Source organism: Anopheles cruzii, chromosome 2 (assembly GCF_943734635.1).
Source record: "Anopheles cruzii chromosome 2, idAnoCruzAS_RS32_06, whole genome shotgun sequence".
Taxonomy (NCBI): domain Eukaryota; kingdom Metazoa; phylum Arthropoda; class Insecta; order Diptera; family Culicidae; genus Anopheles; species Anopheles cruzii.
In genome coordinates this window covers 44,541,938-44,569,397 of record NC_069144.1, presented here as the reverse complement: position 1 = coordinate 44,569,397, position 27,460 = coordinate 44,541,938, and the positions used below count along the sequence as shown (strand labels likewise).

The 27,460-nt window shown below is 50.7% G+C and overlaps 4 protein-coding genes across 5 annotated transcripts in view; 3 read left to right on the top strand and 1 right to left on the bottom strand.

The window, feature by feature from the left end:
• The window catches only part of LOC128267941 (rap guanine nucleotide exchange factor 4), a 46,004-nt gene extending 34,580 nt beyond the window's left edge, over window positions 1-11,424 (top strand). For both annotated transcript variants that reach the window (XM_053004906.1, XM_053004905.1), the window contains 4 exons: window positions 8,092-8,225; window positions 8,311-8,481; window positions 10,422-10,600; window positions 10,683-11,424. In XM_053004906.1, coding sequence (XP_052860866.1) covers window positions 8,092-8,225; window positions 8,311-8,481; window positions 10,422-10,600; window positions 10,683-10,807 — 609 coding nt within the window. In that variant the 3' untranslated portion in view covers window positions 10,808-11,424. The remainder of the gene's footprint in view (window positions 1-8,091; window positions 8,226-8,310; window positions 8,482-10,421; window positions 10,601-10,682) is intronic.
• On the bottom strand, window positions 429-3,974 carry LOC128267942 (zinc finger protein 335-like). The gene is made up of 3 exons (XM_053004907.1): window positions 2,808-3,974; window positions 2,657-2,730; window positions 429-2,593 (listed from the first exon to the last, which is right to left on the bottom strand). Exons 1-3 carry the CDS (start codon window positions 3,547-3,549, stop codon window positions 1,601-1,603), a joined length of 1,809 nt encoding a protein of 602 aa, XP_052860867.1. The 5' UTR covers window positions 3,550-3,974; the 3' UTR covers window positions 429-1,600.
• Window positions 11,425-15,879: 4,455 nt separating the features above from the next.
• Window positions 15,880-18,304, top strand: LOC128268718 (succinate dehydrogenase [ubiquinone] iron-sulfur subunit, mitochondrial). The gene is made up of 4 exons (XM_053005913.1): window positions 15,880-16,080; window positions 16,723-16,833; window positions 17,083-17,387; window positions 17,454-18,304. The coding sequence occupies exons 1-4, from the start codon at window positions 16,021-16,023 to the stop codon at window positions 17,848-17,850; spliced, it is 873 nt and encodes a 290-aa protein (XP_052861873.1). The 5' UTR covers window positions 15,880-16,020; the 3' UTR covers window positions 17,851-18,304.
• A 300-nt stretch (window positions 18,305-18,604) lies between these two features.
• Window positions 18,605-26,542, top strand: LOC128277576 (klaroid protein). Its single transcript, XM_053016054.1, has 6 exons — window positions 18,605-18,722; window positions 20,335-21,577; window positions 21,640-21,852; window positions 23,744-25,399; window positions 25,604-25,716; window positions 25,954-26,542. Exons 2-6 carry the CDS (start codon window positions 20,428-20,430, stop codon window positions 26,161-26,163), a joined length of 3,342 nt encoding a protein of 1,113 aa, XP_052872014.1. The 5' UTR covers window positions 18,605-18,722; window positions 20,335-20,427; the 3' UTR covers window positions 26,164-26,542.
• Window positions 26,543-27,460: the final 918 nt, after the last annotated feature.

The window sequence follows — 27,460 nt, the reverse complement described above, 5'->3', positions numbered from 1 at the left end:
AATTAATTCACGTTTTGTGTGTGTTTCAACATAACCCGTGTGTTTATTTAGAAACGGTATGGGGCCAGACTAATGCTTTAAATCGAGCCGAGTCCGATGGGATTTTGGCGGTTGGTTTTGGATCAATTATGCACCTTGAAAGGATCGATCAATCACGGGCTTAAAGCAAATATAAAGTAACAGAAAGGCGACGCTATCACGTTCGTTTCCGTTACCACCAAACATCGTTCCGATTGACGTTCTGTTTGATTAGAATTTATTTGATTGAATTGATTAACACTTTGAATTCGGTCGTCGGTTAGCCATTTAGGCTGTTGGTTCTCCGGCTGATGGAAATTGAAATTCCTGTTGACTTACCGTCGCTGCCGTATCCTGCTGCTGATACATTTTACACGTTACTCACGCTACTCATACGACGCCACGGAAATAATATTCGAAAACAACAGTTTATTCTTAAGTGATGTGATGTGACCCACAAAGTTGCGTAAGAAAGGGGGGGGGGGGCGGTTTGTTATCGTACAATCTATTATCATAGCTCGGATTAGGGGATCATAAATTAATGTTGAGATTCCGTACCATCTACCTAATTGCGTGTTATCGAACCTACCAAACTTATGCTCTAGCGCTTGTCATAAACCCAAAAATCAGAAGTACAACATTGGCCACAGCCTGGGACTGGGCCGGGGGAGTGGTGGCCGGGAGGGAATGCTTGGAGGGGGCCTAACTGATACGGTGCGGTGCCGTGCGTAATGCGAAGAAAACCATATGCCCCTAGTCGGTTGCGCCGTAAGTAACAGTAATTCTAATAAAGCGCATTAACTGTTAACGACCACGACGACGACGACGGTGGTGGTGGTGGTGCGCGCCCGATCTTCCGGAACCGGACCACGCGAACCACTCTCTTACTGTTATGTTACTGGCGCTGTGCTTCCCGGAATTGGAATGGAAAATTGATTGTCACAGTGATGCTATCTCGGCCCGGTCCCCGGAACCTGTCCTTCGTCTGCCAAACCGGGGGGCAAAAAACAAAATCTTCCCTTCGTGGAATCAACGAACCAGAAAATCGGCAGGACCGGCAGGTTCTTCCGGTGGCCGACAGAACAAAAGTGAAGCGCTCTCGAACCCACCGGGCCGGGAGTCACGCGCACCACTGTCAAATGTTGCCTCTTCGAAAGTCGCTCCGAATTGAGTCTGTTCTTGGCACCGGCACCGGGGAGGGTTTGCAGTCATGCTGCTTTTAATGCGCTTTGCCAGCGCCACATTTCGGGACGGGACCCGAGCTCCCGAGTTGGTTGCGGTTGCGAAAAATTCGAAGAATTGTGCCCCTCCACTCGAGTTCCTCCTCGACTAGACATTTATTGGTTCACCTCCAGGCGATTGGAATGGTTAAATTGCCGACAGACAGACAGACAGACGGACGGGTGCCCTTAGGACCTCCGCCGGTAAGCCGGTTACCGAGCGATCTGGAAAAGTGTATCGAAAGTCGCGGGCGTGCCTTCGATGGGACGAGATTTGCGCGTCGAGAGTCGGACGCAAAAAATGGCGGATCCTTCTGATTGGTGCCTGCCGAAGAGTCCTTTCTGCCGGCCGGCCGGCCGGGCTACTTGTCGGTGATTTGCATCAGCGCCATGTACCGGTTGTACTTGGTGTAGTTCCGGCGGCCAGTTTCGTCGTTCATCAGGACGCCCGCGTTCTTGTGATTCGGATCGCGGATCGTCTTCAGCCGAATGTGCTTTGTAATGTCCCAGCGCCAGTTGGACCGGTACGCGCACAGCGAACACTCGAACGGCTTCTTGTTCAGGTGGCCCACGATGTGCACGTGGAAGCGGGACGCGGTCGAGGCCCAGAACGAGCAGTGCGGACACTTGAAGACCTTCTTCATCAGTGCCGTGGACGTGCCGGGATCGGCCGGCACCCGGTTCGTGACCTCACCGTACCCGGGTGCCGTTTCGATTCCGCAAAACGTTTGCGACTGCGCCGGCGGTTCGTCCCCCTCCCGGCCACTGCCGTCATCGTCCCCGTCTGCATCGACGGCGGACGGGGTCTGCGCTGCCGCCGTCTGGGAGCCGCCGCCGGCACGTTCCAGTTCGATCCTTCGCACTTCGGCGCTACACTCCAACAGCCGTTGCCACATATCGGCGCTGCAAACCGCGTTTCCCGCGGCTGCCCCGTCCGCTGGCCGGTTCACCGGGAGCACCCGTGGTTCCGCTTCTTCAAACGAACTCTGCAGCAGCGCCGCTATGAGGTCCTCTTTGTGGGCCAGCTTAATGTGGTTGGCCAGCGCTTCGACCGTTTTGAACGACAGCTCACAGTAAACGCACCGGGTCAGGACGGGCGAATCGCTGGCTGCGGTCATGGATGGGTTCGGCTTCGAGTCCTCGACCGGCCGGGTGTCGGCTGTCAGGGCCGAAAGGGGCAACGGTTTCACGAACCGGCCCTTCGTCGTACTGGTGGTGGCGGCCGGGGCAGCGGTGGCAGGTGAAACCGCTAGCGGAATCAAGTTCGGGATGGGACGGGGCCGTTTTTTCGGTTTCAGAGAGTCGGGGTCCTCCCCAGCTGGGGTCCCATTTTCGGGACTAGCCTCTTGGACGGTCTGGAACGGTACGGAGTGTAAGGACGAGGCAACGTGGGCCATCGAAGGCGACCTAGTTCTTACCTCGTATGGCAACGGTTGGTTCCCTGCCGACTGCTCGTCCTGCTGTCGCTGCTCAATCCTCGCGTAATTGGCCGCTAGAAAAGAGAGAGAGGGTGACGATGAGAGATCGGCGGGTCCGAAACTCGAAAACTCGTGGACGGTGGCCACTCACCGGCCATCACCGACGAGCTGGCGGCGGATTTTTCGATCTCCTCCAGCAACTTGGGCAACCCGGCAGCGGCCACGAGCTGCTGGACGTAAGCCGCCGCCAGGTCCGTATCTGGATCGCCTCTACGCAACAGTAACCGCTGCGAGCTGGCCCCGGGGCCGCCGTGACTCGCTGCGGCGGCCGCCGCCTGTAGGACCTCACTCAGCGTCGTCCGGGTGCCACCTCCGGTAAAGTCCGGCCTCTGGAGCCGATTACGATGGCGGCCACTGGCCCCGAACGACGACTTCTTGATGCCGTCCACCGAGCCGTGCACCATCTTCATGTGCCGCACGAGCTTCTGGTAGTGGCGCGACGCGTACAGGCACCGTTTGCACTCGTTGATCACAATCTTCTCGCCGTGCGTGTCCCGCAGGTGCGTGAGGTACTTGCGCGGGTTCTGCGTGAAGTAGGTGCAGCGTCCGCACGAATAGTTGCGCTTGATCTTGCACTGCGGCAACTGCTGCTCGTCCTGCGCCGCCGTGGCCGCGCCGTCCGTTGGTGGTGTCGGCGAGGACGAAGACCCGGCACCGAACGGATCGTCGTACGTCTGACGCCAACCGGACTGGGGTAACCGGCGTGGGTCCGCGCCTCGCTCCGATCCTTCATTATCGGACGATTCGCCGAGGTGGACCTGCTCACCGCTGACAACCCGCCGCACGATCAGCTTGTCCCCGGAACGCTGCACCATCGACGGTGCCACATCCATCGTGGGGGGGGCGCTGGCGTCACTGGAGAGGCACCTTGAGCGCGGTGTCCACTTATCAGCCGTTGGTCGTCACAAACAAACCGCGCCAAGGTTTGCAAACAAAACGCACATGAATGGGTACCCCGGTACCTTATCACCCGCGGGAGGGGAGTAGTTTTTGCGAGAGATGGTGTCGGCCCCCCCGAAGAAGGACCGCGGTGTAGAGAGAGTTCACTTGCTTCGAGTCGCCGCGACACGTGAGAATTAGTATTCCCGACTAGGCGCCCGCCGACACTATCTTGGGCCGCCGATCGGCCGCTGGCTGCTGCGTAGCGCAACCATTTGCGGCAAAAGAATGCCTTGACACAGTTCTTGGCCTGGCCTAGAACGCGTGAGACCAGCCCGCGAGCGAGCGAGATGGCGCGAACGCGACCCGAGAGAACGCGATCCGACGACGACGGCGACGTTCTGACGAACAAGAACTCGATCTAAGTCGCTCCAGTCGCCGCCGCACCGACCGGTGGATTGATGAGCGTCTTGACCATGAAGCGTCTCGCGGGGCGTTATGTAACGACACAGCCGCCGCCGCCGCCGCCACCACCGCTCGCCCCTTCGCGCATGTAACGTGAGCCCTCGGGTCCCGCTCCGTACGCTTCTCGAGTTCTATTTTCTTTCTCTCGCGCGCACTAAAAAGAACCCCTTATCGCGCGTGTGGCGGCTCGCATCGAACCGCAGAACCGAGTCGATATGTTTACACACTGCACACTGCCGTCGAGCTTTCTTGGGGGGCCCCGATCAGTCGGGATTGGGCCCGCCTCGGGACACTGCCTCTTCACACTACCACGCTGCGTGCTGATAGGTTCCAGAAGCGCTCCGCGGGCTCTTGGCGACTGGATAGTCACGTGGTCGCGGACGCGGACTGGACGGAAGGGGGGACGGACACTGACACGCACACTCTCACAGAGCGCCCGTGGGCGAGTAGGGCCGAGGAAGGAAAACCTCGACACGTGCCATTTTTACCTTCACGCGGCGGCGGCGGCGGGATGGAGGGCGGACTGGTAGTAGCCACCAACGGCAGCCGCAGCAGCAGCAGCGGCCGCTGGCGGGCTAATTACTACGCGAGATTACTTCCCGCGGCGGTGGAGGAGGCGGCGGCGGCGGAATAGAATTGAATTTCAACGAGATGAGAACTTTGCTGGGAAGATGGTTCGCTGCTGCTGCTTCTGGTTGCTGGTGAGGAGCCCTTCGGTCAGGGTCCGAGTGTGTCGGAGTCGCGGACAGCCGGGGGCCGAGTGAAGTGGTGACCCACTCACTGATAACAGAACCACAGCAGGGTGGGGGGGGGACAGCAGCAGCAGTGCGAGTGCGTCCACTTAGAACCCGTCTTTGCTGCCCGCTGCCAGCCTTGGCCACGATCCAGTTATGGAGAGCGCCGCGCGGTTTTAGTACAGCGCTTTTAGTACAACACTAGTTTCACTTGAATCCACTCGTCTGCTGGTGGCCCTTTCTGGACTGGCCCTTCTGGTCACACACTGGAGCCCTTGGCCATAAAAAGCCCCACACACTCACACGCGTCGCGTTAGAGCGGCCGCCCAACTGAGGGGCTGCGCTAGAATACGGCGCGAACGGCGGATCGAAATGGCGACTCGCTCCGTCTAACTCCGATCACTAACTCGCGGGCCCGGACCGCACAGACACAGCACTCGGCACACACCCGATCCGACCCGACCCGACGCAAATCTCATCTCGTCGCGCGACACTGACACCGACCGACCGACCGGCTCCGCGCTGTGTTCTAATGCCTCGTCTCCGTCGCCGCACACACCGACAAACACTCGTTCCCCTTTTTAGGGGGATGATGCATTAGGAAAATCGGCACCACCACCACCACCAGCACCAGCACCACCGGCAGCGGTGGCCCTTGCAGCAGATGCTGATGATCACCCGCTCTCTAAGCGCACCCCATCCGTCCGCCCTGGCTCGCCATCCCTCCAAAGCCGCTTGACTCACACAGAGCGCGCACACTCCGTGAGATGCTAGCGTGTGTTGCTAACACACATCTCCCCCGCCACTTCGACGCTGACCTTGACGGCGAAGTGCAGCAAAGTGCATGCCGCGTGTGCAGTCCGCGCTTGTATCTGTGCGCGGCGCTCATCGCAATGCGCGGCGGCCCGCGAGAGAGATACCGAAGGCGCGGGCGACAGGAACTGCGGCGGAACGGCCACGGCCCACAGAAAACGTGTTTTGCTGCGAGAAGCGTCTCTCGGAAGCTCCGGGCCTGAATCACTACCGGTCCGCGGCTGCGATGCGCCGGCCTTAGTAGTTCGCGCGGAACACTTAGCGCATACCACCCCGGAACCCCGACATGGAAAGCTCTGGATGAAAGCTTCACATTGCGGTTTTTTCAGTGGGAAAAATGGCCCCTGCAATGGTTTTCGGATTTTGTTTTCCCGGAATGCTGTGAGGTGGTCCAAGCCCCCGACACGTGCCAGGGGCTGCGGTAAACGCCTTACTGGGATGATATGAATAATGGATGTTGGATGTTGCCCTCGGGGGAGGTGATTTCCTTACGGGCTACGGGCGATGCGATAATTGTTGGTGTGTTCCTGCCCAACAGGTACTCAAACTGGACCAACTACCACTGTAGTTGTTGTTTTATTTGACCCGGAATTTAATAATTTCAAAAGAGTTAATGTTAACACGACAAATAAAATAGATTACGATAGACTGGAACTATCAATTAATAATATTTTTAAGAATGTTTTAAAAGTGCTCTGGTCTGATCTAATTCGCTTACAGTCTCCTATTAATGAACAATCGCCATAGAATAGGTTCGCCAGATATATTGTTACTCAAACAGGGCTACTTAAGCTTAACAAGTGCATCGTCACGAGCCACCATTCAAAGGCCCGAACAGTTACAAGGTAAATGCAACTCACTCGGGCACCATTTTACGCCATCTCCAAGTTGGAAGTTTCTTCGCACGCACTGAAGGGGAGCTGGTCACCGGGGTAAAGCGACTCCTAAACCATTCGCAAGTCGTGTAACACAAACACCCCGGGTCCTTGCTAAGGCAACTCCTTTTTTGTTCCCCATCCTTTTGTGTGTGTACCGTCGTTCCTAACGAAGGTCCTTCAAATGCTCTCCGCACGGAGGCGCACGGTTCTTGAAACTTGCTCTACGCGTATTTACCTTTCGCGTGTGCGTGGCGCAATTTGCAGGTGTCGAGTGGGATTCCGCGCACTCGCCCCCCTCCCCTCCAGAACCCCAGCCATCCCGGCCACCGTCAGGCGTCAAAATAAGCGGCTTTCGGTGGCAAAACTTTACCGACTCTCCTAAATTAACTTTCGAGATTCCCGTTCGCTCCGAGTCGCTGCACCCGGTGCGGTTAAAGGCCGATTTACCGGTCCGAAAGAGACCTTGGAAGTTAGGCTCCTTTTCTGGGTACGTTCCAGGTTTGAGGCCACGGGAGCAAGTCACGCATTTTGCGTTGCGGTTGCGTTTCCTAATCATGCTGCTAATGCTTAACATAATTGTAGAATTTATTAGAAAATATAAAATGGCGTTCAGTGGGTTTCATTTAAATTCGTAATAATCAGCCGGCGCCTTTCCTTTGTCGCTAGCCTACGCTATTGTAGTGCTAAACAATAGCTGTCCGTTTTCGTTCGGCCCCAATTAAAGGCTTTCAGTTTTGGTTCGCTTCACCGCCCTCCGTTTTTGCTAAGAATTCGAATTTCGCCCCTCGCCAGCCAACCAACAGGTAAGACCCGTGCCGATGGTAACGAAGGCAATAAAGTCATATCGCAATCATCGCCGTCATCAATTTCCGGCGGCTTGGGCCACGTGCTGCTGGGCCGAATCGCGGATTACTTGCCTATTTTTTCGGTTGCCGGGCAGTCGGAGCCTGTTGTTGCCAGTTGCTGGGTTTCAGGACGAATTCGATTCGCCGACCGACCCCAAACTCAAAGAAAGGCCCGGCCGCTGGTTCGCCGCGCGAGGTCACCGTTCGGTTTCGTATTTTTGTAAGAAATCATTTTCCTTCGCCTTTTTTTTGCTCGTCCACCCTCGGTTGTCCGGAAGCATTACGTTTGCAGATTTAATTGGACTGCTGCAGCCTAATAACGTTGGGTGGGAAGTACCGTGACTCTCGGCCGGCCCTCTCTTCCGTTTATCCTTCGCCGCCACAAATTGGGACCACAACGCGTCGGCGAGTCGTCATGTCACCGGGCGCCGGTCGTTTGACGCTTTCCCCGGGACCGGGAAATTCGCCGAAAAAGCGGTCCCCGTTGGCACGTGGAACAAGGTGCAAGGCGGTCGGCGTTTCTGAGAAGACCGTCCAAAACCGGGCGCTCGAACCGAAACGTCAACGATCTTTATTTCCGTTCCCGGTGGGAGAAGGAGGTTTTCGATTGAAAATTGGCCTCTACCTGGTTTGGGGAATCGTCGCCGTGATTGGTTGCCGGAGGGCTTCCGGTGGTCTGTGTGCTTTTTATAAATATTTATCATCCCTTTCGCAGCGCCGCTAACTAGAACGTCCCACGATTTTTCTTCCGATTCTTTTAGATCACTTCGAATTTGGATGTTTTCATCAGACGCTTCAACGAGATCCAGTACTGGGTGGTGACGGAGATCGTGTCGACAACGAACCTGACCAAGCGCATGTCGCTGGTGAAGAAATTTATCAAGCTGGCCGCCTTGTAAGTACGCGGGGGCTACGTGGATTCTGGGTATGCTTCGCGCTGTTGCTGAGCCGTTCCGTCTCTATTCTTGTTCCATCTGAAGCTGCAAGGAGTACCAGAACCTGAACGCGTTCTTCGCAATCGTCATGGGCCTCTCGAACACGGCCGTTTCCCGGCTGTCGCTGACGTGGGACAAGCTGCCGTCCAAGTTCCGGAAGCTGTTCACCGAGTACGAGGCGCTGATCGATCCGAGCCGAAACCACCGAGCTTACCGGTAAGCAAGTGACACGCATTCCCTTAGCCCACGCGTCCTGGACAACTCCACTCTCTGATGGCAACCCACTCGGCAAACGCCCACCGGGGCTCGGACACTCGGCGGGCGTCTAATCCCTGACGCCCTTCTCGATGATGAATCGGAAATGATGTCACGTAGCAGCCCCGGTTGATGGGCTATTAGTTTTCCCGCACCGGCCAGGGGACACTCCATTTGAATCCGAATAGCGCAATGTTAATCATAGTTTTATTTATGCCCACGGTTCTACGGTTCTATTTTTAAAGCCAGTTCCACAATCAATCACAACTCCGGGGCCGCTCGCCCTTGGGAACGATTACTAAACCGTGATCCGTTCGTGGTCCTCGTCTTCTATCGGGCTCGGTTTTGTCTCCGGAGACCGGAGATTTGGCGCGACATGTGGTGTCAGTTTGATGAATTGAGTCGCCGTCCGGAAGCCCGCGCCCGCAACAGTTGGATCTGGCAGAAGTGTTGCCCCCCGGCAACGGGATGTGTCAGAGCGCGACCGAAGGATTTCGATGCGTCCAGAGGGTCGCTCGTCTCGAAAGGCGCTCGCTTTCACACAAAAGCATTCCAGCTGAGTGGGGCTTGTGTCCTTGCCCGGGGAAGCTGCTCGAGCTCGAGTCCTCGAGGAGGACACGTGATTGAATTTTGCCTTCGATAATGGCCTCACTCGTACCAGCTCACTTGGCAGCTCGAGGAGCGGGCGAAGAAGTTGAAATGACGTTCCACACTTGAACGGGACGCGTCTCGAAGTCTGTAAAGCCCGCCCGTCCGCCCACCGTCAGCCAGCGACGGAGATTACAACGAACCGAGCGCCTAACCTAATAAAAGAACCTCTCGCCATCCAACGATGGGCGGGATGGAAGATTGAAAATCAAATTAAATCCTCACCAACCTGTTGGGCCCTTTCCGTTCGGCCCCCGCTGGAGGACACACCTGACACACGACGGTAGCTCGCGGCCCGCCCTTCAGCCTAGCGTACACAGATTAGGTGATAATAGCTTAATCTTTTCGGCCGAAGCTCTCGGCCCAAAGTGGTGTCCCTTCGGAGGTTTAAATAACACTTCGCAGCTCGGGCCCGACCACACACACACGACCCGACACACACCCAGATTGCGTGGCGAAAGATGCCTCGAGTGACGGGGAGAGAAAAATTGATCATCATCAGTATCACTCGCCCACGCAGGCGGTTCATTTTCCCCAGCCCAGATCGTGTGTGCTGCAGAACTTTACAACAACCTGCTGCGGTATGTGACGTGCGGCAATGATTATTATGTACTTCGCGCGCCGCAAAAAGCTCGAGAGGCTGGCGAAGAAATCGATACAACCGCGTGGCGCGGGAACGAAGAAAAGGCGCTTGGTGAATGGTGAAAAATTGGAAAAAGTTCGTTAGCGAAGTTTGCGGAACCTCCCAGCTTTGCTACGTGAACGTGATACGGAATCGGATCAATTGAGATGCCAAGCGATAGGGTTCTCTACTTATGGTTGCCTTTTCCTAATGCGGTGGAAGTTAAGAATCGGGAAATTAGTCCGATAGACTTACGGTGGGTGAAAAGGATTCGTCCGGGGTGGCCCTCACGGTGCCTATGCCACGGAAAAAGTTGATTCTTTTTATCAATGTGGCATTATGTTAGATGCTGTGTCGTGCTTCGACTAAAGGCTTCAAATAATGTCGTTAATGAAAAATGAGTTCCGTAAAAGGAATCTGCTGAAGATCGATAATGTAGTTGGCAGTGTATTTTAAAAGACCGGTCTAGGAGCGGGCTGGTGGCAGTCGAACCCCAAAACGAAACCAGGAACAAAAACTGATTATTGTCGTTTAATTTCGTAGAAGACATTCAATTTTGTATCTTTTCTTCTGCGTCGACCTTCGCGACCTTATGCTAATGTCCTCCCTGCGTTCGTGTTCTCCCAACCAGAATGTCGGTCGGTAAGCTGCAGCCACCGGTCATCCCGTTTATGCCGCTGCTCCTGAAGGACATGACCTTCGCCCACGAAGGCAACAAGACCAGCCTGGACGGGTTGGTGAACTTCGAGAAGATGCACATGATGGCGCAAACGATGCGCGCGGTACGCTTCTGTCGCTCTCGGCACTTGGGTAGGTTATCCGCGCCAATTTCCGTCTCCATTTGGGGCCGAGGTCCACTACAATATTTGCCTTTTTGTTGCCCCGTGTTCAGTGCTCGATCCACCGTCGCCCAAGAACGAGAACGAGATCCGCAACTACATCCGATGCTTCCGGACGATCGACAACCAAAGAGTGCTGAACTCGATGTCCCAGAAGGTGGAACCGCGCCGATCCTAAGTCAGCGGTAGTCGTCAGCAATCCCACCAAAAAAAAAAAAAAACAATGCCAACCCGGACCAAGAAGCGAGCGAACCGAAAAAGGAATGCACATACACAAACGGAGCTGGTTCCATGAGACCAAATCCCTTGCCCGGCGGCGACGATCACCCGGCGGATGTGGCCGGCCCACTCAAGGACACGGCCGCACGACGACACCGCCCCCAGTTGAGCACCGAACATGATGTCCCATTTTATAAGAAGCAAACTGCCAAATGGCCGCCGAATCCGAAAAGTATCTCGTTTTTGTGAAAAGTATTTATTAACTCCGCATCATCCGCATCGTTTGTAGGGGCTATGTCTGCTGTCTTTTATTTTTCGTTTTTATGTTATGTAATTAACTTCTCTTTGGGGCGCCCGGTGGCCGGTAAACACACGAAAGGTAACGCGGACCCTCGTCCCAAATCAGTTAAGATTGTTGTATAAATAATGAAAATACCTTTGCGGGGCTTTTTTTCCGGGCCCACTTTCGCCCCGATCTTTGTCTAACGCGGTCGTAGTGTACGTAATCTCCTGGCCACCCCTTGCTGTTAAATACTTAAGTTGTATTTTGTTTTTCGTTCAATAAAATTCATTCTCTTCAAAGTTTATGTTTTTCTTTTTAATTTCCTGTAAGCTCCTCACTGAAAGAGAACCCCAAAACACTGATCCTTCGAAAGCATTTATGAAACTTGATGCACAGTGTGAGCAGAGTCACTTTAAAAGCTTGCTGATAATGGAGAGGATTTCTTTTAAAATCAAAAAACCCAAATGAAAGTTTTGTGCAAATTTGGTCGGTGGGAAAAATAGATTCGCTAGCGGGTATCACAAAATAGGAGATTTGATGGACGACGGAAAGAATTCAGTTCGTTTGTAAAACACTTTCGTCAGCTGTAGCTAAAGTTGCTGGCCACACAAATTTAGCCAAGCGAAACATACAGAAAAGCCAGTATAAAACAAATCACTCACATAAAATTACCAATGTCAATACATACCAAATGAAGTAGAGAAGCATTCACGTGCAACAAAACACTCTTATCCATTTGTACTTACTCCTACTGAACGGTTGCTATTTTCCTCGGCAGGCATACAGATCAAGATATACTCTATTTACAATAGACACGCAGATAAAACATAGGACCTATTTACAATGACACTGTGGCCAGTATGAGCCGTGAAAACATTAAGATATGCTAAACGATTTTCGGTTGCCGACGCATACCGGCCGTCTCATTACTGCGCCGATGGAAACCTTTGGCTGGACCAAAGCTGGCAATCCATTCGCAGGAGCTTTGGTTGAAAGGGGGCAAAGATCACGCTTGTTTTAGGCCCTATTGGTGACCCGCCGATAATCAGTTCCCGTGTCGTGTAAAATGTAGTAGGAATGTTTTCACCAATGTCCACAATCTCAGTGTTGTCCATGTTCCATAGATTGAAATCGTAAAACCGTTACCCGAAGTAAACTTTCCATTAGAATGGATGTGATCAGCAGACAATCTCTCAGAACGACAAAGAATCCACGGCACATCCAAAATAGACCAGTACCGGAAGCCACTAGTAAGATACACCAGCACTAAACAATCAGCAAATGGAAGATATATATTCCGAATCAAACCACCTACCACCCAACTACAGCATAAGTGTTTCTACCACCGTTGTTTAGATCACCTTTAACTCAGGAGACCGATCCAAATGTTTTCGTGTCCCGCCGCCAATATTATGCGAAAGGTGGCAACAAACCAAAACCCTGTAGCAATACACTGTGACCGTTGTAAGACGAGAAATGAAACCCGTTAAAATGATAGAGACCCGATATAGAACCGTTAACGTATCAATGGATAGATGGATCGATCCTCCAGGAGACGAGGATCGATTGACTTTATCGACGCCACCAGTTACTGTTTGATTTGCTTTGCTACCGTTTTTCTCCCTGACGAGTGAGAGTCGGAACACAGATTTCGGAGTGACAGAGAAAAGTGATGCTGAATGAAGGTTTCCCAATTTATGCTCACTCCTCGACCTCGGTTTTCCTTTCGTAATCTTTGCTCATCCAAAAGTGACAATCAATCGATAGACGGAGAGAGCCAAAGCCAAACGATTATCAAAAGAAATGTGGACAGCGTACGGCAGGAAGCCGCCGGTACAAACCGAAACGTTTTTGGTATTGGATAACATTATGCATTTTTATATCTCTTGCAAACCGTAGCAGTTGGAGAAGGCGATGTAAAAATTAACGCTACAAGTAGACTCATTCCCGCGCTGTTTGGATGTAGAATCAAAGCATCACCTACGTGTTTAGAGTTTATCACTCTTTAAATGTCTTTGGTAGTAGAAGCCAAGTGTGCAAGCTATTGTTAATGTTAATGCGCTCCGAGCGGAGCGGAACAGGCCTAGGCGATCGTGGAGGACACCCATCCATCAAGTAACTACTTAACGGACTGACGGAAGCGATCTGATACGCGACATTACTAGTTCTTAACACCTCTTTCCAGTGCTGTAAATAAGCGCTTCAAGGCAAGCTGAAATCCCAAACTACTACCGACTAATCTGACTACAAACCGCATCCGGAAACCCGTTTCACACTTGTACCTTCGAGCGTAGCGTTTCAGGACTTTAGACCGAGAAGGTTGCAGTAGATAGGGAGTGAAAATGATAGACATCGCTGGTGAAGCCAGCGGAAGTTGAGAGTGAGAAAAACAGGGTGCGACTCAGATACAAAACTCAAGCCTCTAGCTAAACGAATATCCACGTGTAAAAGGTTTGCTTTCGAACCGTTTCGCCGTAACCGATCGGTCGATCGCGTTGCAAATGGTAGCGTCTTTATTGACAATCATTCACGAACGAAAAGTAGAAATTGGTACCACCTTCCCGGAGGGTACCACCTTACCTTTCGAAGACCTAAATATCCAGCGTTTATAAACTAACTTCTTAACTTGTTAACGGAAAACAACAGAGTAATGGAAATATAAGATAAGCAGTGGTGGAGTGCTCATCGAGACCGCGGTTGGAATTGGACATCGTCTCAGTCGCGGCCGAGGATTTGATGATAGATTTGATAACCGTTCGATAGACTAAGCGTCCTACCGTTTGTAGTGCTGTTTCTACCACGTTTCGCGACCGTACCAGTTGTGTTTCGACGTCCCTCCTCGGCGACACATCTCGAAAAAGGCAGAATGACGCACACACGGCTAGTTCCAGACAGTCGCCATCCAGTTTCCGGTTTCCAGCATTTTATCTACCTATTACGCAGACCGACTAGTGGCCAGCAAATGGCGTTTGGCAGAGGGTGAGAGCCGGAGAAAGTAAAAAGTAGCAAAAGAACACACCCTGCAAACTGCATGCATATTCACACACGTGTATCTATAAACCGGCGAAAAATTAAAACCGAACGACAAGAAACTGTAAGGATAACTCCAATTTGAAAACCAGAACCTGCGGGCGAGAACCGTAACAGGACGGAGGACGAACACAGACCACCGGTTCACCAGGCACACAGGCGGCGGTCGTCCTATTTGCAAGTGAGTGTGGAAGACTTTCTGCTATGTTTCGAACTACAAGCCTCCTCAAGGTAACAATTGGACGCAAAAGTAGTGTGCGCCTGTTGCGAGTACCATTCCTTCGAATTTCCTTTGAAGCACCTTTACTAAACTGCAGAAATAAAAAAACAGGTTTCTTCAACGTGTAGCCGTCGGTCCCGTAGCGTCCATCTGCTTCCTGTTTTCAGTCTCTTCCACCGATCACTGTTAATTTTCGGACATACCACCCAGCGCACTAGCAATTGTGCGCCCTGTATTACGTGTAGCTGCGTAGTTGTAGCCAGCAGGCAGAGCAGTATTTGTAATTGTAATGTGTTACGTGTTATGTGCTGTACATTTGGAATCATGATGATGATGAACGAAACACGAAGACACATTCTAAAGTCTCCCTCACGCGAATGAACGACTAAAACAGTACAGAAACGTGCACTCTAAGCAAACAAGTAGCGACAACGTAGAGCATTACTGAGAAATCACCAAATTGTACTAAACACCAGTTCTTCTTCTTGGGTCAACCTATCAGTAATGGATGTGAATGTGATCAAAACCGTAGAAAGCCATAGCCATAGTCGAGGCTCACCATCAGCAGAACATGCGAGGAAACATCATTCAACTCTTTTTCTACGCAACTCTATAGTGTGTCAGTTGTTGAACGTGTTTATTAGTGTGTAAAATTTTAGACCCCAAACCCGTTTGGTAGGGCAACAAATTAACACGTAGCAGAAAGGACAGTAAGTTGAAAGTAAGCATTTCGAACGGGAGTTAGAAAGACCTTTTGCGCTAACTGCAACGCAGCCGGAACCGGAAGAGGGGATCTACGTGAGAAAGTGTGCGGCAAACCATTACTCAACTATTGCGGAAGAAATACGTTTACTGTAGGCACTGTCACTAACACTGTTTACTAACTTTTTTAGTATAAAGTGTCATTGGCGAGATTGTAAAGTGTAAGGAAACAATGACCCCTGTACTCTGTACCATACTTGCGTAGCTATGAATTTAACAATTTAGTAGTTCTACCTTTAAAATTCTCATCTTTCGAAGATGGTCTGTTGGGCGGGCGGCTGTGTGACGAAGAGCGTAACGTTTGGTGTGTGTGCGAAGCAACAGTGCGTTCTTTATTGAGCCAAGGAAACGTTTGAAACGTAGTAGTCCAGTGGAGTGTGAGTAAATGTGTGTAGCCATGGTGCAGAATTGATCATTAAATAATAAAACAAAACAATATCAAGTATTTTCAAACTTTCCCTGTTCGTGATTTTATTTCGCTTCTTTTTCTGGAGAAAAACTGCAGAAAACCGTCAAAATTCGAAATTCTTGCACTCAACGGGTTTTCTTGCACGCAAGAAAGCTTCCAGTGGTGCGTGAACACAGCTCAACAGGTTAGAGTGAGAGAGCCAGTTTCGACCACGCGCAGTGACGTTTTTTGCTCACCACAATTTTCAGCCTTTCTCACTGTGAGAAGCTGTGAGGTAAACGAAAGTTTCCGTCTCTTTCACTCGACCTTTGTACAGCTCAGCCTATTCCTTCACACAGTCTGTTCCGTGTGTTTCTCGGCGCAGTGTTTCGTTTTTATTTCAACAAATTGGCAAACCCTTTTGGCCAGATTGGTCTGTCAAATACCGCGAAACCTAGTCTAGCAGTGTTCTTTTGCGCATCCCAAACAATGGCTGTCCTCGCGTCGGATCTCAAACTGCTGTGGACCTACCGTGGAACGTTCGGCCAGGTAAGCAACGCTCCTCTCCCGCCCTGTCTCGATCCTTCTGGAGCGGGGCAGCTTCGCACCCAGGGTTGGCCACCGGAGTCCCCTCGGTCAAGGATACTACAGGATGACGACGAACAATCCCTAGGTCGGGTGCAAGGTGTTACAAGCTGACGCACGCGAGCCCTACCGATATTACTTTGTCACGGGTTAAAATTTATGATCTTATATAATCGCATCGCAATCGCAGTGCACAGTGCAAAAGCGAAGAAGAAAATGCGTTCCGCAATTATCTTACCGAAGCGCCACCGTTTACGCGAAGAAAAAAAACAGTTCTACATTAGCTCTTTATTTCTTTTTGGTGCCAACCAAAAGGTGGCAGAGGGTCAACGAGCAGCGCAAGGGAAGAGAATGAACGGGGCGAGGCACGGTGGCACGCGGATCGCTGACGATCACGCCGTTTCGCGCATTCAGATTCAATTTGTCTTGACACGTTATCACTCCCCGCGCGCGCGTCGCGGTTGGAAGGTTAAGGAGGGGACGCGAATCAATTTCGAAGCCAAGGCGTTTTGATTAGACCCCGAATTAACATTTGACTCGTGCCTGGCCCGGCAGCGGCAATCACAATTCACTTAACGCTCGCTTCCCATTTTTGTTTATTTGCAGGTCAGAAACATTCACCTCGCGGTGGCCAGCAATGCGGCGGCAAAGAAGGTCAAGAAGTTCCAGATCTACCGCTGGAATCCGGATCAACCGGAGACGAAACCATTCAACCAGGTGGGTGCGCGCCGCGCAATCCGGCCCAAACCAGTTACGCAATGTGGTCGCTCTGTGTGCAGTTCTTTGGTCGCACGATCGCACGGGTCGGCGGGTCGGTGATCCTTCAGAACCGGTTCTTGCATTTCAGCGCTCACGCGATGAATGTTTAATGCATTTTGCGCCGACTACAGACGGGTTGCTGCGATGTCGCAGAGGCCGACGGTAACGTGACTCGTATTCAATATATGCATTTTGTGCTCGTTTTAGACGTACGAAGTTGATCTGAATGCTTGCGGTCCGATGGTGCTGGATGCGCTGATCAAGATTAAGAATGAGATGGACCCGACGCTAACCTTCCGTCGGTCGTGCCGGGAAGGAATTTGTGGGTCGTGTGCGATGAACATCGGCGGCACCAATACGCTCGCTTGCATTAGCAAGATCGACGCGGACAATATGGATAAACCGACCAAGATTTATCCGCTGCCGCACATGTACGTGGTGAAAGACCTGGTTCCGGACATGAACAATTTCTACAACCAGTACCGCTCGATTCAGCCTTGGTTGCAGCGCAAGTGAGTAGTCGCGCCCTCGGTCGCCCCTTTCGTTGGGTTTCATCGGTGCACTTTTCTTTCGGCCAGGAACGAGAGCACCGAGAAGAAGGGTGATGCCCAGTACCTCCAATCGGTGGACGATCGCGCCAAACTGGACGGTCTGTACGAGTGCATTCTGTGTGCGTGCTGCTCCACGTCGTGTCCCTCGTACTGGTGGAACAGTGATAAGTATCTGGGACCGGCGGTGCTGATGCAGGCCTATCGGTGGATTATCGATTCGCGCGACGAAAGCACCGATGCCCGGTTGGACAAGCTCAAGGATCCGTTCAGCGTGTATCGGTGCCATACGATTATGAACTGCACGCGTACGTGCCCGAAGGGCCTCAATCCTGGCAAAGCGATCGCCGAGATCAAGAAGCTGTTGTCCGGTATCGCAAAGAAGGATGCTCCCGGGCTCGAAACTGCGGCCCTTCACGGCAAGTAAGGTGCGCCAAAAAGCTATCTATACCACAAACACACACACAAAGAGCGGAACGTGGAAGGAAATGGTGTTGCGATGCTAAAAACGAAATGGATGCGAATATCTTCATCTCCTAAATCAAGGGAAAGGCCGGTACCTATTGGCAGGAATTGGCAACTTGCGGCCACCAAAATGGTGTGACGAATTCAAATGAACTACCAAAAACATGGAAGAAAGTACTGTTAGTAATGGACGCTATTCGGTTCAGCTTAGTTTAGTTTGCTGTTAGGTATTCAACGTCGATAACATCTTCTCCACACAGAACACAAATCCCCCAACTGAGGGCCAACTGATAAGGATCCCGCAAAACATCCGCTGGGGTGATTCAATGTCGACATTATTTATTTATGTTTTTCGTAGCAAAAAGGGCGGAGCAATAAAGAAACGGATGGAAATACCCATTGTTGGCAGCTTTAAATTATGCATTTAAAATTATTCCATTATTCCAGGCACCTTCGCGTTGGCAGCACGGCCGCGGCGTTGGCAGTTGAATTCGAGAGTTCACCCAATTAAAGAGAGTTCATTCCAGAGAGAGTTCACCCAATTCGAGAGTTCACCCAATTAAAGAGAGTTCATTCCAGAGGAAATTTTGAATTTGCTGGAATTTCGATACCGTGAGCATGCTGCAGTAACTGCAGGAACCACCAGTTATTGGCCAACTGACAGCAAATCTGTCACAGTGGCTCCAAGTGAACGCACCACTAGGCACCTTCCATGGTTCACGGTGAGGCTGCGTCGCTCGAGTCGGTGAAATAATGGACTAATTCGTGTTACAAAAGCCATCGTGATCGGATAAAAACGTGTTTAAAAGTTGCCCCAATCCACGGTGCAAGCAGGTAAGATGAAAAATCAAAGTTATTGTATCGGGAAAGTGCGGAAAAACGACATTCAAATGAGCCCCCGGTTCGCTGCGTGTGAATCAAACGGTTTCGGTTGCCTTTGGTTGTAGTAGTGCGCTACGGAGCGTGTGTGTGCGGCGCGTCGTGCGTCGGCCGCGGCGCGGTTTGTTTGTGCTCTCCGGTGTGGCTTTCAAAACCCGCGAGCTGATTCAAAGCAGGCTGCGGCTATTGTGTAGTTTCCCTCCATTTTGACGACGAAACGCGCTCAGTCTGCGCCCAAGCGGTTCAAGAGACTTTTTGTTTATTTTTAAACCGCGCCCCATCGCGGGGCCAGCCATACGATCGTTTCCTGTGCGTCTCGCTCCGATCGTGCCTTTCTCATTCTTTCATCTCCGGGTAATCGATAGTGTGTCGGAAGTCTCGCGCTAATGCTCGCTCGCTCGCTTATGTTGGTCCTTGAACGGTTAGCATCGCATGAGTGCGAGTGTGTGCTTGGATGATTGCTAAATGTTGATCACGCCTACACAGCACCGGGTGGGCGCCGAATTAAAATTCTACGCACACGCCCTAAACCGGCCCGTGCCGTGACGCTCCGCAGGGAAGAAGGTGATATTGAAATTTAAAACACCCATCGAAAGATAACCGGCGGTCCTCGTTAAGATAGTGGAATTGTGGTTGAGGAGCAGAGCCAGCACACGCAGCGATGATGAAGCAAGCAGAAGACACGATAACGAAGTAGGCGCGCGCGTCTGGAGAGAAGACCGATTAGAAATTCAAAATGCAGAACCGTTGCCAATATGTGCTACGCAGCCGGACCAACGGATTGTTTTCAAAACGAAAAAGCGCGTTAATCTCGCGACCAACACACACATAAAGGCCGTACGAATAAAATGGTGCAAAACGGTGACGCACTTGTGTTTGGGTTGAACCTATTTTTATGGATGCGTCCCATCGCAGCAGGCCTGTATGAACATGTTTTGCGGTGATTGTTCTCGGCGCCGAAAGATTCCACTTACGATGCGCAATCCGATGCCGTTGCACAGAAGACCGTATTTTTATTCGCAGCTAGGGGCACCGCAGGAGAGATGTGATGCGCGATTGGCATCTGGCGCATTCGAAAGGAGCACGTGGAAACGTGTGAGTCATCCTATGCCCATTGGAGACGGACCCACGCGACGCCAGGGCTGTAGTCATGGAAGAATATTATGCAAATTAAAATATAGTCACCTTGTTAGAAGAAAAAATGATAACGAAAAATGATAGCACAATTCTTGATTGAACAAACGGCGCTACTTATACTGGGTCGCACGTGGGAAGCGTTAATTACAAGTTCTGGTTTCCCTGCGTCAGATCGAATTTCAATGCCAGTGCTCTACCGTTGCGGTGAAGTGTGGCCTGTGTTTAAATGTATGAGGAAGCGGTGGTCTCCGAATCACGTGTAAACGAGTTTTGTTTGCGTATGTTTGTCATGTGCTGTCGTAAGTTATGCTACGGCAAGAACCCGGTTGCGCCACCTGTGGTGGTGTAGAATTTGTTTACCTTTCTTTTATGGTCCTCAAGTTAGCGAAGGCCTTAATTATCACGTTATCTTTACTTTATCTATTTGCAGATGATTTTGAAGGGCTGATCCAGCGATAGAGAGAGAGAGAAAAAAAAATAACAAGGCGAACAACCGAAAGCAGGTAGAAAAAGCAGACACACCATGTCAGAACCACAGGTCGAGTCCATAGAAAAACAGCACCGTTCGCGTTCCAAGACGCCCATCTTCAACTTGCGCGTCAGTGCGGAACGTGAGCAGAACGGGGCAGATGCCTCGCCCGGCCGCAAAGTACATAAAAAACCAACCGTTGGCATGATCGAAGAAAAGGATGAACTACAGTCCGGTCAGTCTTCGGAGAAATCTGGCCCACCGACCGGTGGACAGACTCGTAGCACTGCGGTGCGCAAAACGCGCGTCGTAACGTCCGATTATTCCTCGGATGATATATCCCCAGAGCGGGTACGAGCGGCTGCTGCTGCAGTCCTCGTTGCAAGTGCCAACGAGCAGTTGGCCAAAACGACCGCACAGTTGTCGCAATCTACCGTTACGACCACCTCGACCATAACAACATCAGTCGTCATGCGTGGTCAGCAGCAAGAGCAAACACAAAAGAGCACAGCCTCGAAAGTGGTCGTGAATGACTCCGCAGTTGCTTCAAGCTCACCAAAGAAAGATGCCGCTGGACCACAGATCACTGCGCTTCCGACAGCTGGCGTAACGCAGGAGTCGAAGATGGGCACCGCTAAAAAGGCCACCACAGGCATTCGCACGAGCACACCGAAAAATGCGGCCCCGGTCACGCGCTCCTCGACAAAGGCGGCGCTCACTCCGGAGGAACTGCAGCAATTCGTTGCCTACAAAGAGTACCGGGAAGCGGGTGAATATTGGAACAAGTACCCAAAAACCGATTACACCTACTCCGAGCTGTCGCCACACCGCCGTGAGCTGGCCCAGGGAATGGTTGCCATGCCGAACATGTCGCGCCCAAGTCTCTTCAAACACGCCGAACGCGTCCAGACGATGATCCAGCGTGATCCGATGCGCGAGGCGTACATTCGTGAACGGTACGCCGCGGGTAATCTGTTTGGCACCCGCCGGCAGGATTCGGATTCGTACGATTCGACCGACGAACTCGACGGCGCTGACTATCGGCGGCAGTTACACTTCAACGCAGAAGGTCGATCGATCGTCAGTCGGTTCTTCCTTTCGATCGTGACGTTCCTCTACAGTAGCTTCCACTCGTTCCGATCGCTGTTCGTGAAAAGGACGGATGAGCGCCAACAGTACTATACGCGCATCGAGGATGAACGAGGTAAGTGATCGTGTTTTGCGCCGACACCGATCGACGTTTGTTAACGCTTCTGTCTACTACAGGTTTCTTCACTCGCGTGTACGGACACGTTGCGTCGTTCTTCATCAGCGTGTTCAAGCGCATCTATCTGCTGATCTCTTCCGTACTCTTCCTGGACGCCTGGTTGCTGCAGACGGTAGCCACCGGCACTGAGCAGCAGCAACAGGCGGTCGGTCAACGGAAGCGCCGCTATTTGCTGTTTCTGCTCGTACTGTTGCCATTCTTGCTGATCGGAGGTAAGTTCGTTTCCACTTTCTTTGCTAAGTGGCTGCTATTTTTTCAAATGTTAGTCACGACGCACGGATTTGTTTTGCCCACCCAAAAACCTGTCTTCGGACCAGAAATCCAGAATTTGACGAAAATACAGTTTCAAAGTATTGTTTTCTTTAATTTCCTTTCATTTCGAAATTATGAAAATATGAAACAGAAAACGTCATTAGTATTATTGTTATTGTCACTTTGGATGGTACTGGGTTTCTTTCTTTTTACTGATCTTTGTGACTCTTTTGTTTCTCAATATTGACCCTTTCTCGTTAACCATCTAATTTTCTTGGATCCCTTCCTGCTCCTTCTCTCTTTCTCTTTCTCTTAACACAGGTACCCTTCTTTATGTCGATCCTTCCGCATTGGAAACGGTTCGCGCAAGCCTTCCGACCGTTGAATTAGAGCTTCCCAATCTTCCCGCTCTGCCGGAACTGCCAAGCGTCGCCCTGCCGGAAGTCGACACGGTCAAGCAGTATGTCGGCGACCGGTGGTCCGATCTGTCGCACTTCACCGCTCACCACTTCGATCAGCTGAAACTGGCCACCCAAAACTCGGTCGAGTCCGTCCGCCAGCTGGTGCTGGGCGAAGACGAATCAAGTGCATAATTTGATGTACTTTGCTCCAGCCCTGCCGCTGGCCAATTCTTCTTTTTTCTCTCTTCTACGTTTTGCCATTTTATTAACAGTGCATTTATGATGCACTTAGTTTAGACGTTAGTGTTAATACCATGTTTATTGCGGTACACACGCGGTACACGCGTGCCGCGGCCGATCAATTTTGTTCACTGAGCATTTCGCTACATCACACTTTTCGGAGCAAAAGCACACTGAATCATAATATTATTTTGTTTTGGGCTCCAAAAGCGCACTCGATGCGCGTGACTGATCATATAAACCCACTGACGGTACCATATCGGAATGGAGATGGCCTTGTTACACCACCAGAAAGCATTAATAACCAAGAGAACGGATAGAGGACACGCGATCATTTTCAGATTTTATTTGCATTCTCCATTTGATTCATTTAGCCCACACATTAGCCCACGAGGTTTATAAGCTTTTAATTGCCTTTCGTTTTCGTACTATTCTCCACTTGCGCGTGTTGTATGGTTCAATTTGTTTCGTTTGGCGTCTCTTTTGTGTTTAAGCTTGTTTATCAAATAATTTGCACCGCAGCTCTGCTGCTTTGAAGGATGATAAGAATGTAATTAAATGAAAATTGATAGTACAATAAATGTTGGGCAAACAAACAACTCACTGTGTTTGTGTGTGTGGCCCACCGAAGCGCCTCCGACACGTGTGCCATAATTTCTTTTTCACCAAATCATGATCAAGCGCAAGATCACAGAGATTACGTACGGGATCAGTTCCTTCACAGAACCTAGAGAGAGAGGGACTGTGTTCCGAGCTCTTAGCGCTTAGCGAACTGCGTAGTCGGCAGGTAAGCATAGATTTTTTATGTTTTCCTCACTGTTTACTAGTTACTGCTTTCCTTCTTTTCTCGTTTGTCACACCGTTTGTTTGATTTTCAATCTGTCTTAATCTTCCATTGTGCTGTGTCGTGGTTTGTGGAACGCTCGTCCTCTATCCTTCTCTTGCTAAAAAACAACTAAAATCTTGAGTGGGTTTGTCGTTATCAGAAAATAATAATTTAATCACCTTTTTCATGCTTCAACATTGGAGTTGAGTGTCCGCAAAGTTGACGGAGTTGGTTGTAGAAGTGATCGAGGTGATGCGGTGTGCACAGAAAAGGCTTAGAGGGCGAGTTCTGTTTCCCTTTTTTCCTGTTCCTCCCCTTGATCTTTTTCAACCTGCAAGCGGACCTATTTTGCTGCGTTTTTCACAAACTTTTGATCGTTTTCAGCCTACCTCTTGGCGGACGAAGAGCAAACCATCGTACTGCCGGCATCATCGCGTGCCACGTTAGCACTGTCATCGCTGTCGCGGGTCCTTCCGGACGGTATTAAGAATGCGGAAGCGACCGTAGAACAGCTTTACCAGTACGTTAGTAGCGCAACGATCGATAGTTGGCCGACGCTCAGTTTACCCACCGTCGGCTGGTCGATCGTGCCATCCTTTGCCTGGTTAACGAACTTTGCGTGGCCCTGGTGGCCTCGAAGCACTACCAGTAACAATCCGGAAACGTCAGCACTTCGCGATACTTTGCGGAAAACTCTCAGCAGGGAAGAATACAACGAGCTAATGCATCACATCGATGCATACATTGATGGGCTGATGGAGCAGAAGTACGCCTCTAGGATGGCCAGCCCGGAGAGCCCGCCAAAGGAAGGTGCTGTTACGCCGGAAATAACGGTACACATGGCGCACGTTATCGAGCAAAGTTTAAAGTCATACAACTATCAGCTCACGGATAGTGACGTGGAAAAGGTGGCACAGCAAGTGCACCAAACGCTTCTGCTCAGTTACCCCGCGTTGTTTGAACAAGGCTCTAAGGAGGAACCGGCGGACAGCAAAGTTACGCTGACGAAGGAATACATTGCGCAGATACAGCGATTAGTTGAGCAGCAGATAAGCGTTACCAACAACCAGTACGTTATCACGGGACCACAGTTGGAAGATCTCCTCACGAGGATACTTGCGTCCGAGGGACTTCTCACGCTAATCGATCAAAGAATCGACACGAAGCACGGGGAGGCCAGTCGCGTCGCTAGCGAACAGCGCGATGCGCTTGTCGATGCGTTGCGCAAGGAACTGACCGATATTAAAGATCACTTCAACGAGCAACTGTTGAGCAGTAGCTTACAGTGGGAAGAACGGTTACGTCTCGTCTCGCAAAACCAGGCGCAACTTGACGATCAGCTGCGTGCGTATCGATTAGAGAATGATCGGCTCTACCAAAAGCTGCTGGCCGATCTCGATGGCCGGCTAGGAGCGCTGCGTACCGAACGCTTTGAGGGCATCAATCGGGTGGTCCGGGAAAACATTCTCACCATTCTCGGTCTCAACGTGCAACAGGACATCCCTGACGGTGATCTTCGATCGTGGATCAACGGCGTGTTCGTGGCACGGGAACACTTGGAGCAACGGTTGGTGGAGTTGCGTGAAACGGTGAAGGCCGATCGTCAGTCAGATATTGAACAAAATGCTGCTCGCCTAATGAAGGACATTGGGGATCAAATCCGATCGGAGATGTTGGCACGCTTCGAAGAAGTGCGATCGGAAACCGTTGACGCTGTCCGAACTAAAACGGACAGCTCCGATGATGGTGGCAGTGGTGGTGGTGGCGGGACATTGACTGAGGATGACGTTAAGCGGATTGTGCGTGATGCACTCGTCATCTACGATGCCGATAAGACGGGGCGCGTCGATTACGCACTGGAGACGGCCGGTGGTCAGGTGCTTTCGACACGCTGCACCGAAAACTATAAGTCCCATTCGGCCGAGTTTCGCATCTTTGGCATACCGATCTGGTATCCCTCCAATACACCGCGCACCGTTATTTCACCCACGATGGAACCCGGGCAGTGCTGGGCATTTCAAGGATTCCCCGGTTATCTGGGTAAGTTAGCTCCGCTATCCACTGTCCCGTTTCGCTTGCCATGTGTAGTCGTTGCGGAACTCCACTGAAGAATTCTTCGTACTTTGCGATCATCATCTCACCATGCAACCTGGCTGGCTTCGCTCCATAAACTCTCTGGCCGGCCGTTTGTCCTTTCGCATCGCTTTCAACTTTCCGTTCCGTTTCTATTTTCTCTATTTCTAGTCATACAATTAAACACCCGAATAGTCGTGACGGGTTTCACGCTGGAGCATATCTCTAAGCTGCTTGTAGCCAACGGATCGATTAGTTCTGCCCCGAAAGCGTTTACCGTTTGGGTAGGTTTTTTTTCCTTCTTTCGTCTTTATTCTCTCTGGTTGTGGTGTTAAAATGCGTCAAATGAATCTCATCAAATTCCCTAACGTCTTTTGGCCGCTTCAACGCAAATAATTGCATGTTCCTTTGCCGTGTTTTGACCCGTGAAGTAGTGTATAGAAAATATGCCCTCCATTCGAATGTGATGCCGTTTGGTAACTTGCAAACCGTGGCGTTTCTTTTTCTCCGCAACTTCGCAGGGTCTACAAAATCTAAACGACCCCGATCCCGTGCTCCTGGGCAGCTATGAGTATCGGGACGTGCCGGACAGCAGCCTCCAGTACTTCCCGGTGCAGAACAAACAGTGGCAGGAACCGCTGCAGATCGTCGAGCTACGTATCGAGTCGAACCATGGCAACGTGCACTACACGTGTCTGTACCGGTTTCGGGTGCACGGCACCAAGACTTAGGACGAGAGAGACCGGAACCAGGAAAGGGAATGTGTCTTTTTCGCGCAACGCCCGCTAAGTGTCATTTGCCAGCAGCTACAACGAATTTGTTGCAACAGGTCCTGCCCCTTTGTACCCGTTAGAGGTACATTTCTTTTTATGTGAATTTTATGTATTTATTTGTCACTTTCGTCCACTTCTTTACGTCTTACTTTTACACATCGATTGGTTTCGCGTAGGAACTTGCCCATCGCAGCGAAACCGATCGAGCGTCGTCGTCTGGCTGGCGTTTAGTGTATTGTATTGATGTCCTTTTAAGATGTAAACTTTTTAATACTGTTTTGTTGTTCGTTTTTATTTAACTCTCAATGCACGCAATACCATTGATTAAGATTAACAATTGTTTATGATACGAATGTGTCGTCGAAGCAAGTGTAGTTCCTGCTGTATGCACCACAGAACCACTCTTGCAGTGTCTTGCAATACTGTACAAAGATTAGTTTAGAGTGTCTTCAGTTTGCCTTTGTCTACTCTACGCTTTCATCACAATTTACACATTTATAAATCCGCTGTTCTTCTGTCTGTGGAATGTTTCTATTCTGGTTTGATTGCAGTGAAGTGCTGGGTGGTTTGTGTGTCTTAACAATGTTTAAATCTTGAGCCTGTTCTTTTCCTTGTCCTGAACGACAATAGTTTAAGAAACTCGTACTCGCTAAACCTTCGTCCGCTTAGGTCCGCAACTTGTCCGATATTATTTTTGTATAAACGGCAATGCTCTTGAAACTACTTAAGCGAAAGACGTTTTTAAACTACTTTACGACGTACTGAAATCGTGTGATCGTGTGATGTACCAGAGATGCCTTAGGATCGTACTATTTGCAGGACCTTTACTAACATCAGAACTAGAGTGCAACTAACCAATTACTAAAACAGGAAGAGGAACAGCTAAAACATGTCCTACACTAGGAGTAACAAACGCATGGTTGGAAAATTGCCTATCCAACGTGTGTGGATTCAACGCATCACGGTGAGCCAAGTAAAAGAAAACTGACAGACCGATAGAGGTTGGTATAGTTACAAATCACTTCATTCCTTCGTTCGAAATTCACCTTAATTTGGCCATTAAGAAGTTTTGTAATAACCCTAATGTAAAGTTTTATGTAGATTTGATTTGTTTGTTTGGTAGAACGAATTAATACGATTTTAATTCTTGTTTTCAAGTACAAACTGGTGTTGAGAGCGGCCCCACGCGACACCAAGAATAGTATCGAGTAGGTTTTGTTGTCTAAGTATGAGTAAATAAAATTAATAAGTGACT